This window comes from Clupea harengus, chromosome 12 (assembly GCF_900700415.2).
Source record: "Clupea harengus chromosome 12, Ch_v2.0.2, whole genome shotgun sequence".
Classification (NCBI taxonomy): domain Eukaryota; kingdom Metazoa; phylum Chordata; class Actinopteri; order Clupeiformes; family Clupeidae; genus Clupea; species Clupea harengus.
The window spans coordinates 26,069,065-26,087,122 of record NC_045163.1 but is presented as its reverse complement, the minus strand read 5'-3'; the positions used below and the strand labels follow the sequence as shown (position 1 = coordinate 26,087,122).

The following is an 18,058-nucleotide window of genomic DNA, read 5'->3' as shown; positions in this document are numbered from 1 at the left end:
CCCGTTAGAATCTGAGTCCAGAGAGAAGCCAGCCACAGCGGTCCCACACTTGGGACACAGCCAGAACCGGGTCTGACCCGTTAGAATCTGAGTCCTGAGAGGAGCCAGCCAGCGGTCCCACACTTGGGACACAGCCAGAACCGGGTTTGACCAGTTAGAATCTGAGTCCTCAGTCAACCCACATGTGGGCTTTGTAGTTTCTTCCAAAGACTGCAACATAGCACATCGTTTGACCCTGAGGACAATTTCTTTTTCAACAAGAAACTGAATTCTCAAAGTGAGATCTTAAAAGCCTTTGGGCTTTAGTTTTGATGAGTTCAGTTTTTATAATTTCTTGCCAAAGAGTTCAATATTTCTGCCCATGACATTTGTGCTCTGGAGGGTCATGCAATCTGTATAACTTTGTCTGTTATGGTGCCCGTTTGTTTTCATGTGTGAAGTGTGAAAACAAGTCTCCGTGACAGCGCCTGAACTGTGACTTAACGATAAGCATTACTTTTTATTTGTGCTCAGTGAGACCTTCCATATCTTTCTCACATACTAATTGTGTCTTATCTAAGATATTTCCTTGATTATGACCCATGCATGTTCTTGAAGTGACTGGGAGTTATTCTCCCTATTTAAATCCTGATGTGCTTATACTTGGCACAGTTAGTGTGCAAATCTGCATCATTTTTGTATAAAGCCCTATAGTGCAGTGTTTTTTTCCAAACAAAGAAATAAATGCAGTTGTACTGTTGCCATATTTTTCTTTGGGAGGAGTGCTTCTGCTGTCTCATGGTTTAGGAATGCGAGGACCACTGCACTCGCCTAGTTTTACAAGACCAGGCAAAACTATTGCAATACACAATTTGTTAAATGCATATGTGAACAAAGTCTGAAGAAGATTGCTTTGTATGTGCTAAATACTCAATTCATTGAACAGCTAATATTTATGATTAAAGACAAATTGTTGAGGGATGAATGAGGCATTTCAGAAACCTTAAACCATAAACAGATTTTCTTAGCATGCTTTCATTGCTGCCGCATACCAGCAATACTTGGGTGTTTCTTTGTTTTGCTGTTGGAAGAGATAGACCCTCAGAGAATAGCTGCAACGGGTTAACAAGATGCACACTGAAACCGACCATCTAAAACAAATCATGATAATGTGATAAAACAACTGCACTGCCACAACTAATACATTCCATTTATTAAAGTTCAATTTGACCTGGGTTTTGTTTCAGGCTTCTGTGATGATGTTGCCATAGTGATGATGTTGCCATAGTAATTGTACAGTTCCAAGATCAGTCTACTCCCCGGGGTTTGACTTGAGTGTCCCACCTCACCCAAAATCTCTTTTGTGTTCATCGGTTTCAGTTTTTCTTAGTCTTACTTTATTTTCAACCAATACTAGTAGGTGCACCGGTATATGAAAATCATTCCCCAGAGGATTCTGTATGTGTGTGAGTGTGTGTCATGTATATATATATATATATGTCTTCCCTGCTTTTTCTGCTCCTCGAGCCAAGATCAAACATGCCACTGTCATGTCATTTTAAATGACCTACAGTTCTCTGTTATTATTAAAAACAGTTTGAAATCTATATTGTCGTGTCATTTTAAATGACATACAATTCTCTGTTATTATTAAAAAACAGTTTGAAATCTATATTGTCATGTCTGGTTTGTAGTAGGTCCTATGGGAAAGTACATTACTGACGTTAGTTCTTTAAAAAAAAAAATCATAATAATACAGAAAACCCTCTTGAGGCCTGCTCCTGAAGGTGCCTTCCGTCCAGCCCCAGCCCCAGCCCCAGCCCCAGCCCCAGCCCCAGCCCCAGCCCCAGCCCCAGCCCCAGCCCCAGCCCAGCACATAAGCCCCAGCCCCAGCCCCAGCCCCAGCCCCAGCCCCAGCACATAAGCCCCAGCCCCAGCCCCAGCCCCAGCCCCAGCCCCAGCCCCAGCCCCAGCCCCAGCCCCAGCCCCAGCACATAAGCCCCAGCCCCAGCACATAAGCCCCAGCCCCAGCACATAAGCCCCAGACCCAGCCCCAGCCCCAGCCCCAGCCCCAGCCCCAGCCCCAGCCCCAGCACATAAGCCCCAGCCCCAGCCCCAGCCCCAGCACATAAGCCCCAGCCCCAGCCCCTATCCAGCCCCAGCCCCAGCCCCAGCCCCAGCCCCAGCCCCAGCCCCAGCCCCAGCCCCAGCCCCAGCCCCAGCCCCAGCACATAAGCCCCAGCCCCAGCCCCAGCACATAAGCCCCAGCCCCAGCCCCAGCCCCAGCCCCAGCCCCAGCACATAAGCCTTTCTGTAAAGCCCGAATACTGATGCAGCCAATGACTGAACACAGGGCTCCTACCGCAACCCTGGGCACAGTCCTAGCACTCAAGTTCACCCTCCGGCTGCCTCCTCTGACTTAATGAGGCATTGTGATTGTAACACTAGAGGCCTAAGTGAAGGCACACACAACACCACAGTTAAAGGTACACTAAAATACTTTGGGGATACTCGTCAAAGCTTGACGTCTGTTGGTCTGGATAAATGTGTGCCGTCACATTTCATGCGTGGTCCTTCTCCAGATCAGCAAAATGAAAACAAAAGCAGTTTTATTTTTTTCATTGATGTCCCACATTATTCTTATTTATGCATAGGCCTAATGCCCTGATAAAACTGATGGCTTGCTTTTTGGCTTTTGTTCTGTTGCGCTATGTTAGGCTGAGCTCTCAATAAACATTAAGCATATGCAGGCAAAGTCCTGCCTCATAAACTGGCATATAAACAGTAGGATTAGTCATAGATTTTTTATATAAAAGGGAGTGTTTTTCAGATAAATACCTGTTGCCAGAATAAAGGCTGGATTTGTGTCCGTCTGTGTTAGGCTTTTTTCAGGTGTAGCTGCACTCTGTTGACGGCTTGTGTTGTCTGATAGTGGAAATAAAGGCTATCTTTAGCGCTGATAAATAATGTATCTGCAAGGGCGAGGACAGCTTTTGGATTCACCCAGCGTAGTAGGGTTGAGTTCCCCCTGTACGGAAAAGGCAAACTCCAGTGCAGCTCGCACCCCGCAACACCAGCTGATTTCAGGTCTCCACAAGCCCCATGCAGAAGCTGTGCAGAAAGAATGCCTGTTTCAATCAGGTTCATCTCCACTGCTTAATCTCATTATGCATTTTAATGTCATTCGAATTGAACTAAGACTGCATTCATACTTGTGCCAACATCGAATTCCTTAACAACTCTGTGAAATTTCCCCAAAGGGGACGTGATTCCAAAACACTGCAAAGTTTAAAATGCTTGGTATGGAGATACATGCTCTTTTAATATGGATTGATTTTGTAACTAGGAAAGGAAAAGGGACTCAGCTCTAAATAATGAAAGGAGGTGTTCAGTGACCTCCTCAGTAGGCGATCCTCTTGGCCATTGGGTGCAATGTCCTGTGGTTGCAGTGAGAAATGTAGTTATCACCAGAGCCAAGGTTCATTTTCTAGGCCAGAGGGTTGCCTGTGTAAACTCAGATGTTTGTGTTTTCCTTCTGACATCCAATACGTTACATGGTTCATAATAAATGTCAGACAAAATAAAGCTAGGAGTAGCTCCAAACAGCGCTGCATATCGCACTGCACATTAAAAGAAATAACCCACTCCCTATCTTTCTCTCTCTCTCTCTCTCTCTATCTGTAAGTGTGTGTGTGTGCCCTCTCTCTATCTGTAAGTGTGTGTGTGTGTGTGTGTGCCCTCTCTCTATCTGTAAGTGTGTGTGTGTGTGTGTGTGTGTGTGTGTGTGTGTGTGTGTGTGTGTGTGTGTGTGTGTGTGTGTGTGTGTGTGTGTGTGTGTGTGTGTGTGTGTGTGTGCCATGAAGGCCAGCAGTGGAACAGCAGTGTGCCCAACTGATTATCAGCAGTGGAATGCATGCTCACTGTGTTCCCATCATCCAGTGGTTCCCAAACTTTTAGATGCATGCCCCCCCCCCCAGCTAAACGACGCAGGCCCCCCCCTAGACGACGCAGGTCCCCCCCTTAGGCGAAGCAGGCCCCCCCCCCCCTTGATGATGCAGGCCCCCCCCTAGACGACGCAGGCCCCCCCCTTAGACAACGGAAAAACAAAACTGCATCCCCATCTCATCAATGAGTTAACCTTTATAATATTTTAGCAGTTAGACATTTTCTTTTTATTTAATTTGAGCAGAGCTCTTGATCAAAACATTGAAACAACTTTAACTTCTCACTGGGTGATCCGTCCTGAACATGTTCATAACATATGTCTGTTGTATTAACAATTAGGCTAGCTATCCCTTCTAACATATAACTTTGGAAGGCCCTGACCATATTCAACAAGTAAAAAGTAGGCTATAAACTCATCACCAAATAGGTTCCTTATAGGTTACAATGCTGTAAGAGCACTGCCATACAAAAGTTGACCTGTAGCTGGTTGTTTAGATTTCACCCTCAACTCGCCCTCCCCTGGAGTGGGGGGTGGGGGGTGGGGGGCGACCGCCCCACACTTTGGGAACCACTGCCATAATCTGTAGAGTAAAGACACACACATCCTTACAATCTTCATTCTATACTACTGCCCATTCAGAAGGAATCATTATCATTGAAATCAGTGGAAAGGCACAACGGATACAAAAGGGTAAAGTTCAGTGCACCTGGTGGACATCTCGGGCAGTACAAGTACATTCAAACAATTAAAGGCCGATGAATGACAGTAAGGAGTTAGACACATGAATTGAGACTAGTTATGTCCTTTCAAATGTCAAATCAATCATCTGGTCTTTCAGAAAACGTCCGCGGGGTTAACTTGTATGAAAAACCGCAACGTTAGTAAACAAAACTAAATTCATCTACATGCTAGAGAATACTCAACATAGCCTACCCTGGAGAGTAATGTGCTCTTGGTGGCTCGTACCACTGGGGCCCACATATTCGATTACTTATTCCATCAGTCAATACCCATCAGTCAATAACACCCTGACAGACTGTGAGCCGTCTGTGCACTTTATGCTTCTGTTCACTCCGGCCAGACTGGCACCCAGCTGTTTGAAAATGGTGTCATACTGATGGTGCCCCCGCCCGCCACCACCGCGTCCTGGCCTTCCAGTGGCGTGCCCTGATTGGTGGGCCCCCCCGCTAGGCCTGGTCGTACATGTGGAGGGCCTCCTCCAGCTTGCCGGTGATCCTCTGGAAGAAGCTGATCTGCTGCAGCAGGTAGTGCTGCATCTGGCCCTTGAAGTCGCGCACGCGCGTGCGGTGGAAGTGCTGGATCTCGGCCAGCGTGGCGCAGGAGATGATGTTGCAGCGCTCGCCGACGCCGCCGTCCGCGGCCCCGTGCTGGCACTCCTTCACCTTGGTAAGAGCCCCTGAGGGACGGAGAGGAAAAGGGCAGGATGGAAAGAGGAGATTGTAACCCTGGCTCTATACATGTCCTTCCACAGAACATCTTTCATACTGATCCTGCGCTTATGAATGAGCCAACTTGTCATTATACAGATACGTCACATTACACACGACAGTTATAAGTTTCCATGAATGCAGTTTTGTATCGGTTCATCTCTAGCTCTGCCTGAGAACCCCCCCCCCCCCCCCCCCCGCCCCCCGAGTCTTAAAGGCCATGATTTACAGCTTACCAACCTTAGGTATTCGGGTTAAGCACCACTCCAAGACACAGCTTGCACTAGTGCGAAGGGAAACCATTGGAAAGCTAGTGTTCAGTCCTGTCAGTGGTTACTTTTTAAACAGAATGGGCCTTCACCAGTAACACAGAGACCTCCTTATCTGCTTACAAGCATGAGTTCAGCTGATTAGTTTAGTAGTTGCAAAGCAGCCGTTCTTAGCATTCCACACCAGTAGGGCGAGACTATAGAATAGTGTATATATTTTTTAAAAAGTGAATCGTCAAAATCGGAGTCTTCATACAAAAACAGAGAAGTTCCAGTAACGGAGGGCTTGTATATAGGATGTGTAACTACGTCACTGTGGAACATCCATACAACGGTGCTCAAGATATAGGCAGAGGAAATCTGGAAAGGCTGAGGAGTCTACCTCCCCCTCCCCTGGGGAGAGGAATTTGACACTGGCCTAGCGCTAGCTCCATTCCACACTGGATGCCACACGTCTCCACAGTAACACAGGAAAGCTTGGCCCTGCACCCTCTTTCTTCACAGGACAGATCACCAGCCAGCCCCCCCCCCCCCCCCCCCACCCTTCAACTTCTATTTAATTCGCTTTCTGACCAGATCCAGTCAATTATTTCCATTTCTATGTCTCAGACTTTCTTTATAGGTATGTCATGACTACAGCAAAGCTCATGATGCATTATTACATACTAGTATCACTTTTCACTCACAGTTCCACAACATGCAACAGATGCATGAGCAGCCTGCATAGTATGCATCTAAACCTGCATAGTATGCATCTAAATGTGAATAGTATGCATCTAAACCTGCATAGTATGCATCTAAATGTGAATAGTATGCATCTAAACCTGCATAGTATGCATCTAAATGTGAATAGTATGCATCTAAACCTGCATAGTATGCATCTAAACCTGCATAGTTTCATAGCTATCTTAAAACTTCAAACATGTGAATCACACAACAGTGAGCATATCTACATATCTTTCATATCTAAGAGAGGTACAAATATAAGCCAACCTTTCTGGACATGGATGATGTCTGGGAAGTTGGTGAGGTGTCCTTGATAAATGGCTAAAAGGTCTGCGATAGGGTCAATATCCTGACGAGGCTGGTCTGCGAAATAGTCTCCAATGACCTCATAGGCCTCTCCTGTGAAGGCAATGGCTTGATTGAGGGGCACCGAATACGGCTGCTGGTCCAGCTCAAACGCTTGACTGAGCAGTCGAAAGGACTGGCCAACTCTCTGGTACTCCTTCTTGAACCCGGTGATTTGTTTCCTGGCAAATTCGTTTATGGTGACATTGACCTGGATGAGGTTTTCGTCCATCTTTTTGGTGAACGTCTTGAACACCTCCACCTTGCTCTCCACATCTTGCAGGTCGAGAGGGGCAGCGGGCGGACTGATGGTGAGGAAGAAGTTGGCACCGACCATGTCGTCTTTCTCTGCCTTTCTTTTCCCTTGCTTCCATGCCTTTTCGTCGGTGCTGCAGCAGGTGAGAAAATGCTGGAAAACATCACACCTGGACAAGACTGGGTGACTCGTCATGTGATTCATCCACCATATGAGTCCTTTCCGTCGCTTAGAAATGAAGTCCACCTCAAAGCGGCCGGCAGCTTGCTTCTCGGGTAGATGCGGGACTGAGATAACTGGAAACTTTTCCACCAGCCGTGCATACAGCCAATCAAAGTGCTTATACCTCCTCTGTACCTGGCTTTGTGTGTGACTTGGAGTAAGCTTGTAAGACATGTAAGTTTTCATCCCTTTGAATTTGGACTGCTTTGTGGGGTCATCGATGCTGCATGAGAACGGATAAGGGTTCTCTTGCCACTCCGGGCCACAGTCACCCATGACAACAAAGATCTTGTCACCATCTTTGACAAATCCAGATGCTTCACCCAGTAGGAATGCCTCTCCTCCAGATTTCACAAAAGTTGAGAATCTGTTGAGATTTCTACCCACAGTTGCCGAGCCTTTTTGCTGTTGCGAACGTGGTGAGGTATTTAATGAATATCCAGATTGTCCATCTTTATTCCGACTGACGGATGGCTCGTCTGCCACTGTTGAACTGTCATCCCAGTCATCGTCCCAGTCGTCGTCGCTCCCTTGACTGGTCTGATAACTGTGCCTTTGGGGTGCTTGTGCAGGATAAGAAGCCGAATGAGTGGGGGTGGAGGTCTTCGGTACTTCGACGGGGTGACTTTCGTGGCTACTTGTAGAATGGTCTCCATAATACCCATCTCCAGATGTGCCGTTGTTGTTCTGCGAAATATTTGCGTCGAGATGACTGCTCAGAATTTCCACGTATGAGGCTGGGAAGAGTCCGGTCTCCCCCCTGGCATTAGTTCCCTCTAACCATCCTTCGACAACTTCTTCGCTGTATAAAGTTAAAAGTTCGTTTTCTCTTACTGATATCTCTCCTGGGTTTTCGGCATTGAAATCATACAAAGCTTTCGCTCTGAGCGCCATACTATAGGCTTAGCCGCAGACGGGCAGAACCGTGGCGAACAGACTCTGAACAACACTCGTAACAGTACCTTACAACCCACGTACCATACAGCGTATCCTGCTTCGTGTACGTTGTTTTTGTCCTCTTTGCTGTCAGTGGATTTAAAAAAAGAAAGAACCAAAAATGATTGACTCAAATAGGCCTGCTTATGGAGTTTGGGGTATGTCCAAAGAATTTTGCTGAGGCCAGGCGTTCGAACTCGAGTTCCAGATGCTTCGGAACGGCAACAGTATCAGTCATACGTATTCTAACTAGCCCGACAACTCGTGGGTGGAGCCAATCGGAACAATTAAACAGAGAGTACAGATCGTCTTTTCTTTCTGGACAGAAATTATATGTTTTGATGCATTGTGAAACTTATGGTGCTCAACGGACTTGTTTTGCAGTGAGTACATGCTAGATGTAAAAAGAAGCCTAATGTGGCCAAATTTGTAAAAGTCATGTTAAACCTTTGACTTCACTGTTATTCAGCATGTCATGCAAAAAGACATAATGAAAATGTGCAAGTTATTTGGAATGGGAGTCTGAGCTTTTTTCCTCTGGTCAGATGGTGTTACATGTTATGTGTCAAAGGTCAAGACTGCATTGGTATAATAATAGTAGCCTAATTTTGTAATTAAGTTTATATTTATATAATCTTCTTGTCTGGTCACCCAAAGTGTTAGTTGCAAATCTACTTTGTCTGCAGCCAAAATGCTGTGCCTGGTAAGTAAGTGGTGGGTGAAAAGTAGGCTTTTGTAATGATCACAACCATTATAGTAATTTGAATTAGCAATTGCTCATTGCCAGTCTGTAATGGTATAATGTTTCTTGAGTGTTAAAGTGCATCATTTTACAATGTTTAATCTTATGTCTACTGTAACAATGTGCTGGAGCTTACAAAATCCTCAACAGAGTTCAGCCTATAGCTGATATTTATTTACATAAAAATAAATAAACATTGCTATAATAGAATGTCATAAGATACTAACTCTCATTTTTGCTTTTATGCGATATGGACCCTCATCCAACTGATCAGAATTTGAACTTGGTAGAAAGGTCACGTGAAAAGTTGTCTTGACTTTAGGCCTACTTTGTGACGTATATATTTGCGTTGATAGCAATCAGATAGGTGGATGTGGATGATAACATGAGCCTACAGAATGAATAAGAAGTCTTGAATGGATGGGAAGTGTATACATTGACGAAGGCTACCTGTAGGCCTAAAAAAAATCTTTATGATGTGCAAATGGCAATTTTTCAGTAACGCCTCTAGATGTCAGTAGAAACAAAGATAACAAGAAACACCTCAATCACGTGACGGCTGAAGCACACGGCATCATGAAAGAAAATACAAAACAAGACTGACCACTCTCTTTGCTTTTCACAAACCATGGTTAACACCCCTTTAACCATCTAAGATCGAGTGCTTATAAAGTGGCAAGGGTACAATGATTCTTATTACCAAGTATAAGTCAGTACAAGTGCATTTTGCCTGAAATGTCCTGACTTTCGAGTACCGGTTTCTCTACAAATCAATTGACGTACGTCTTGTTACTTCTCGACAGTCTTAGCTCGCGCTACGTAAGATCTGAAAAAGGGATTTCCATAGTTCCTGCAACATTGTAGCTAGCTATCACTACAGCCTCAGCCAAACTCGGTACCAAAGTAAACACGGGAGAAGGGGGAGATATGCATTAGATATAACAAAGAGAGTTTGATCTCTCGCGAGTACCATACACTTGTATAACCTCGCAGGCTCAGGGAAACCAAATAGCTGTCGCAAACTACAGTTACTTCATATCTTTTCCACTGGAAAGGCGGGGAATACAAAGCTGCAAGAAAGCCTTCAACCCAGACTTCTGGATGCATCAAATTTACACCAAATATTTCCCAGACAATCATCGCTGATTGGATTGCACTTTCTTGAGGACCACGACCAATTAATCGGGCAGTACATGGATTATCTGGTATGGTCTTTTACCCTCCTCATTCCTCTCTGAAGCAGGTTGCTTGTCGATTGTTGATGCTTTGTGTACATGAAGATAGCTAGCTTTACCGTTAGCTAACAGGAATGCTAGCTTACTAGCTTCAGCCCAAAACAGAAAGCTGTTTTGAGGTATTCTACCTGGGGTTGTAGCACGCCTTACCCTTTAAAGATATATGGTGAGAGAAGAGGTTTGTGTTTTAACATAGGCTTGTTTACCTAACGTTACCAGCATTATCTTCGCGCTGTCGAGGGCTGTGATATATTCAGTAAATTAACGTTAATTTACTACTTTCAACCTTAGCACATTCCAGTAATGAAAAGGTTTCGTGATAGATCACTACCACGCCGAGACCGTGGCGGATAGCTAATATTGTTAGCAGTAAATCTGGAAAACTTAATTTTACTCAGTTAAGCAGGTTATGTACTCGAGTTATCCTCCAATTAACCGACATAAAGATGGGTTTGTATCTTGGTATCTAGTTGACTTGATGGCTGAGTGGAATGGCAGGGGAGTGAATCCATCATACTCATTCAGACTGGTGTTCCAGTTTGACTGGTTATCATGTTAACTGGTGATTTTTCACGTTTCTATTCGATTTAGGTTACCCGTGTCCAGATGTTGACGACCTCAGATTCGTCAATATTACGAATACCACCTCGAGTGAATTCAGTGTCGATGCGAAAGACTTGTGTCAAGTAAACAAACAAAACCACTTGAATGTAGTCTGAATATCCATGTGTGTGTGATCTGCAGACTGAAATGAACTATGTATGAACCGTTTCCTAGTATGAGACACAACGGGGTTCGAAACCAGTCCCTGCCCCAAAATCCTCAATTTTATCGAGTATCTACGCGGTGAACCCTATACACTACTTCAATCGAATAGCCTAGTGTTCTTGCCGTTTGACAGCTGTAACATTCAGGTATGTTTGTTAACACTAAATGGAGTGGGAAGGGGGTATTTGTGTGTGTGTGTGTGTGTGTGTGTGCGCGTGCAGGGGGTATAAGTGTAGAATTTTTGCTTGAAATACCCATCCCTACTTCATACAACTTGGTCAGTTGTGCTTGCACCACAACTACATGGCATGACGTAACGTTCAATACACTGCGGTTACTAGACGGGTGCGGTCAATACACAGGTTTGTTTTATAAAATACTGTAATGCGGTTTATATATGTTGCAGTTAATAGTCGGGGGGGAATGGTAGACACTTGCGGCCAAAGCGGCAACCTGCTTTGGATGGGAATTGAACCCTGGTCAACCACACACAATTACACCATGTTCCCTGATGCACCACCAACGCCAGCTTGGATGTGGGAAAATCAGTTGATGTCTTAGCGACATAGTAACACAATGAAAGATGTATACACAAAGAATAAGCAGCTACCGTCTCAGTTGACAGAAATATTGGTTTAAAACTCAGACCCCTCTCAATTTCTTCCCTCTCTGAAAAATAAAAAGCATAATTCTGACACTTTTTTAGTCTTATTATAAACGAACGCACCAGAAACATGTGTACACAATGAAGGAACTAGATATACACACGCAATGTAAAGAAATAACCGTCTAAAACTCAACCCAGCCTGATGGTCTAGACGGCGACAATGTGCTCCCTATTCAATGGTTAAAAGCTCGATTTGTGTTTTCATTTATCTTCAATGTCTGTGGGGGATACTTATATGACCATCATGTAGCTTACAGATCACCTATCAGGTAGGGCGTGGGACAACGGTGTCAACCAATGTAAAACCCTCAATGTCTGAATGTTTGGCCATTGTTTACAGCGGACGGCTGGACGGCCAGCGGCTTCGCCTCAAGCCACTGTTTTTAAATACACCATGGCATTATGGAAAAACTGGTACTGAACGAATTGTACACGAATGGTGTACGCCAACAAATATCCGCAGGCCAAGCTACACTTGTCGTTATTTCCAAACACTTAATTTGTCTAGCCCCCCACATAAACAAACAGCATCATTTTTATTATTCACACTCAAAATATGAACTATGACCTGTATGTATTTGTGCAACATATACTGACCAGAACGAAAAAAATTAGCAGGGAGAAGGGTGGAAATGCAAGGCGTAGTTGTTTATTGAGAGAAAAAGTACTAGAGCAAAGATCCTCACAGTACCCTACAAGACGCATGGGCACACACACACACACACACACACACACACACACACACTGCAGAGTTTTCAACTCTCACGCTTTTACCGTGAGGCACAGCTTTTATATCCTGTGTTATGCTAGCATGAGAAAAAGTCCACTGACTTCAGTGCATCTCAAGACTCACCGATTCTCACGCCAAGTCAGCCTTGACCGTTTGCACCTCTGCACAAGTTGTGCAAGCATCTCGCAATAACGGTCAATCCTCTAGGCCATTGCCAACCATCTAAATATGTTATACTCCATTGGAATATTAGGCCAATCAAATAAACTGTAAGCAGACTTGAAGCATTTGTGCAGATAGTTGGTCTGTATGGACATGTATGTGGAAATAAACAGCATGGCGTACAAACAAGCATGAATGGAAAAGGAGCAGTATGTTCCAGCCTGCATAACTTCTATCAGTTCAATACAGTTAGACAACAAACCAGTACATGTTGACAAATCAATGAAGGACATTTATGTCCTGTATCCACAATCAAATTTCTCAAATGTACTGGTCTGTGTGTGTATATAGAAATAAATAGAAACCATACATTTCAATAATACACACTCAAATATGCACTCTTAATAAGTACACTTATTAAGACACTTTGGACCCCGGCAAAGGTTGTACCTATGCCATCGGGAGATGTGCCATTGTCATGTAATACTCCACTTTACACCACATCATAGTCAGCCTCCAACCCACAGGAGGAAGAGCAAAGGCCACAACCCTCCATGCCAACTCGGTGCCAAATGATACCCCTGGAGATTTTGGCTCATTTTTAAGCGTGGCCAGTCTGCCGTCTGTTCATTCACCAGGGCAAAATAAATAATGTCGCCTGTAATAAGCGTGTAAGGACTTTTAGCATCCCTTTGAAATCGAGAAAATAAATTTCCTCAACATTCGAGAGCCTTTGTGCTCATTCAGCTCTCAGCCTTTGTGCTACAATTATTGACATACATAAAACCCCTACATGCAAATATCACCAGTTCTAAATCCAAAGATAATCCCAAATTCCGGAACGCTATGGCACACATTTGGAGCAAAACCGAAGCTCTTTTTTGATGCGTTGCTTTCTTTGTAAGTAGAACACATGTTGGGTGGTACCATTCCAGGAGTGTCTCCTGTGTTTTGATTGGTCATGATGAGTACATCTGGCTCCAGCTAGATGCCTTCGCTGTCTAGGCCATCGAGCGGGGTTGAGTTTGAAGCGATTATTTCTCTACCTTGTGTGTGTATATCTAGTTCTGTTGATGTGTACACACGTTTCTGGTGTGTTTGTTTATTACAGGAGTAGAATAGTGTCAGTATTATGCCTTGTATTTCAGATAGGGGAGAAATTGTCGCCGTCTAGGCCATCGAGAGGGGTCGGAGTTTTAAACTAAGATTTCTCCAAACTGTGACCGTAGATTTAGTTCATTCTTGTGTGCACATCTTTCAGGTGTGGTAGTGTATAGTAGAAGTGCAATGGTGCATACATTATGCTGCCCAATCGAGATAGGGAACAAAATGTCAGAGCCTATGGGCTTTAGACTGGGACAAGTGTTAGATTAACTTTTCTCGCAATTGCTCCTGTAGTTCTTGTCCATTATATGTCCTTCAGGTATGGTAGTGTATTATAAAAGTGAAAAGGTGCAGATATTGTTCCAACAGGCATGAAATAACTTCAAATAAAGCCTTTGACCGGTTAATAAAGTTTCACTCATGGACATCCTAGTTGGAGCCCATTCACTGTAACACGCACAGGCGTGTGCAAGAGGGTCGCCGGGGCGTTTCCGTGTTGTGAAGTGATTCTCAGAATAGAACCATTTCCTCAAGAAACAGGGCCTAAAAAAGAACATAAAACTGGCTTTAAACCAACTGGAGCGGATTAGGAGCATGGTCCGTTATATAAATATCCATGGCTTTACAAATTCAAACTCTCATGGCTTAGTGAGGGTGTAGTGTTGCTGTGCTCCTTTCTCACCAAGGCTGTCTCCTTATATAAATTGGTTTTATACAATCTGATGTTCCGCAGACCTACAAAATTAGCAAATTAGCTTGAAACCAGGGCAATGTGCCTTAAATAACGGAAGCCTGTTGCCATATGATGTGACATTCAATACATAAAAGGAGTGAATGTCAGTCTTTTGTGTCGCCCACCTGCCAACAGCGGAGCAACAGATCGACCTGTTGGTATCAGCAACAGGATGAGGGGTGGATTTTAATCGAGGTTAAGAGCTTTTACTTTGGAATTATTTGCACGCCTTGTCCTTTAAGCGATTCATTACATTCAACACTGGCAGCATAATATGGACAGGAGGGCCACGCGATTGAATAATATGACTGAATAATGAAAGTTTTTTTTTGTGTTTGATACATCTCAACACTAATGCATTTGAGCTTTGTGTACCATATATGATGTAGTTCTGTATCAAACTTGTTTTGTCATTGTCATTTTTTACATTTTACGAATCACAGGACAAATAGTTTAGCAAAGAGTTAAAAAAAAACTGCAGACCAACACTTTTCATCCATTGTGGACTTAGATTGTTTTTCCATACAGCTCCTGCCTAGCCTGTTGTTTTCACAAATCCTCAGTGGAAAAAGATTGTACAGCCCCTAATAGAGTTAAGAGGGGGGTCTCTCTCTCTCTCTCTGTCTCTCTCCTTCTGTCTCTCTCTCTCTCTCTCTCTCTATGTTTCTATCTCTCTCTCTCTCTATATATATATATATGTATATCTCTCTCTCTCTCTCTCTCTCTCTCTCTCCCTGTGTGTGTGTGTGTGTGTGTGTGTGTGTGTGTGTGTGTGTGTGTGTGTGTGTGTGTGTGTGTGTGTGTGTGTGTGTGTGTGTGTGTGTGTGTGTGTGTGTGTGGTGGTGGGGGTAATTTCAGCACAAAAGGGTGTAACGCATAGCCGTTGCTTGTGGCACCTGTGTGTTTATTCAGAGGGCATTCTACTTCCCCAACATCTCCATGTGTTTGCAGTTGGAGGGCAGAGTGCCCTGCTCTCCCTGTTGTGTGTGTGTGTGTGTGTGTGTGTGTGTGTGTGTCAGTGTGTGTGTGTGTGTTTGTGTGTCAGTGTTTGTGTGTCAGTGTGTGTGTGTGTCAGTGTTTGTGTGTGTGTGTCAGTGTTTGTGTGTGTGTGTGTGTGTGTGTGTCAGTGTGTGTTTGTGTGTGTGTGTGTGTGTGTGTCAGTGTGTGTGTGTGTGTGTGTGTGTGTTGTAGTGTGGTGTGTTTTATGGTACATTAGCATGGCTAACCCCTTGCCACCCGCACCTTTCATTATTCAAACGCATGAGGTTATGTGCAGTGAGCATCTTTAATTATGGAGCCGTCCTCATTTAGGCATTTAGTGGGGAGAACTGCTCTTGGAATCTGCCATCAAATGTTCAAATTCAAGACTTTCTTCAGTATATCAAGAGGTGTCTTCAAACTGGCATGTTGACAGGTGATAGCCTTGACTTGTTTATTTTTTCACCTTGTAGAAGAGCATGACACGTGCACATTGAGACACTCATTCTCCCTCATTAACTCAGACACACACACACACTTTACACACCTGCTCACATACACACACACGCACACACACACTCAAACACCACCTGTTAAGAGCAGCTGTGTGTCTCCGATGGAGAGCTGTAGACCTTTGTACCGTGAGTGAAAAAGAGAGGTTCTCCAGCACTAGTTAAGACGATGGAAAAAACGCGTCCTGCTGCGGATTAGGCCAGACTGTAGCTGGTAGCACATTAACCCAGAGAAAGAAATGGACCCTTCTTTTTGAGCATAGATTTCACACGGACCGCATGAATAAGCTTGAATAACAGTCTGGGTTATTCACATAGGAAGAAGACATAGCCTGTAGGTGTAGGTTACATGGCCTCGGCAGCAAAGCACCACCTTTGTTATTATTTTAGATTCAACAATCCTTATTGACTTTTTTTGTTTTTAACACAATATGTAACTCATTTCGAGAAACAGTAGCTTACACATGCTAGGTTTTGGTTTAGGTACAGGTTATTGATTACTTTTGGGTAGCAAATTGTAACTCCTCGATCGTCTTTCACATGCAAAGGTGATTTAAACAGATCAGTTTTCTGCTTTTGTGCATTACCCTATATTTAGCCTGACTGTGAGACTACTTAATGTAGCCAACCCGTACAGGATCATCTAAAAAAAAAAAAAAAATCTGTGAAAGACGTTGCTTTGTTCTAGAGACATGGTTAAGGTTTGTTTAAACATTACACTGGCACAGTGAAGAAGGCTTGGCCCTGGTTAGCTGTTACTGGAGAATCGCAGAGGTGTTGCCAGGCTTACGCAGACCTGCCAGTGTTGGAAGACATTTAGAGGGAATGAGAAGGATTATGATCGTTATATACAAGCTTTCTACCAAAACCTCTGGTATTTGTTTTTGCTAAGTACCAACGGGAGACCATATAATTGGCTAACTTGGCCTATTGGCACAGGCGCTGTGTTTAGTTTGGTAAGTCGGTAGATAATTTCACTTCCTTCCATTCTAGTTCCTTCATTTGGATGCATCATAATTGAATAGGCGCGGATGGCGAGGTGTTGGCTGGCTGTGTCCTCATCTTTTTGAATCCTGTTCCCAGATGTGGGTGGCGGCGGTGGCGTTGTGAATTCATCGGCGCGTTGGACTGACCTGGATTACTGCGCTGAACTTGGTTCAAGCTCCTTGTTCTCTGGCTCGTTCTCGGTGACCTTAAACTGTTTTTGTTGGCCTCTCTCTCTCTCTCTCTCTCTGGCCAATGGCGCTAACGGCGTTACTGTGGACTGCGTCGGAGTGCACGCAGCTCAGTGCATTCGTCTGCAGGATCGGAGCTCAGACGGTAAGAAAGACCTCTGATCGTGACGAACCAAAAGACTGTCTGAAGAACTGCTGTGATTTGAGTAGACTGTTTATCTGCCCCCTTTGTCTCTTTTCCCAAATTAGTTTTTTTAATTTGATCGTCAGAGTAATCAGTGACAAAAGCAGAATGCTCTCCAAGACTACAGCAACCTATTTCCATTCTCTTAATGAGGGCTGACGATCTGGGCCCTTGCAGAAGGAGTCGACACACTGTGTACAAAGCGGAGTCTAAAATAGGCTACATGTATCCTATATAGTCGACCCTATTATCGATGTGAAGGCTGCGATTTCTCGCTTTTGAGAAACAGGTGTAATAATCACCGGCCACATAGTGTTTCAGGTTCAGTAGCCTAAAAGCAGGTCAAAAGACGGCATTTTGAGCGGTTCAGGGATTACTTGGTGGGGCGTGCCGAGTCGACCTCTCAAAAGGCCTGCCTGAATTCCAGGGCTCAGTGCTCAGCGCTCAGGACCTGATCAGGCACTCTCTCTCTCAGGTTACAAACGCTGCTGATATTCCACCTGAGTTGGGTCCTCGGGTCAGACCCGCCAGGTCCGCCATCAGAAGGCACAGATGAACCCGGACCCAAGGCCTGGGATTAAATAGTGTGTCGGAGACGAGAGATGACCCAGGGCCTGGGATTAAATAGTGTGTCGGAGACGAGAGATGACCCAGGGCCTGGGATTAAATAGTGTGTCGGAGACGAGAGATGGTTTTCCGTGTGCAAATGGAGCATGCGTTGTGTGGGAATTGCTGTGCGCAAATTGACAGTCTGCAATCGGTGTGTGTGTGTGTGTGTGTGTGTGTGTGGGTGTGGGTGTGTGTGTGTGTGTGTGTGGGGGTCTTTAGAGATCATCTTGTCCCTGGGCCCGACACACAGCGGGTGTGCTCAGGTGGGCTGGATGGGACGTCCTCTATAAATGTCTGGCTATAGACAAAAACAAATGTGCGGCATCTGCTGA

At 44.6% G+C, this 18,058-nt stretch overlaps 2 protein-coding genes across 2 annotated transcripts in view; one reads left to right on the top strand and one right to left on the bottom strand.

The window, feature by feature from the left end:
* Window positions 1–4,127: 4,127 nt before the first annotated feature.
* On the bottom strand, window positions 4,128–8,796 carry snx18b (sorting nexin 18b). Its single transcript, XM_012821194.3, has 2 exons — window positions 6,636–8,796; window positions 4,128–5,342 (listed from the first exon to the last, which is right to left on the bottom strand). The coding sequence occupies exons 1-2, from the start codon at window positions 8,083–8,085 to the stop codon at window positions 5,113–5,115; spliced, it is 1,680 nt and encodes a 559-aa protein (XP_012676648.1). The 5' UTR covers window positions 8,086–8,796; the 3' UTR covers window positions 4,128–5,112.
* A 716-nt stretch (window positions 8,797–9,512) lies between these two features.
* The window catches only part of arl15b (ADP-ribosylation factor-like 15b), a 46,975-nt gene continuing 38,429 nt past the window's right edge, over window positions 9,513–18,058 (top strand). The window contains exon 1 of the mRNA XM_031577322.2: window positions 9,513–10,074. Within this exon, the coding sequence (XP_031433182.1) occupies window positions 10,063–10,074 (12 nt within the window). The 5' untranslated portion in view covers window positions 9,513–10,062. The remainder of the gene's footprint in view (window positions 10,075–18,058) is intronic.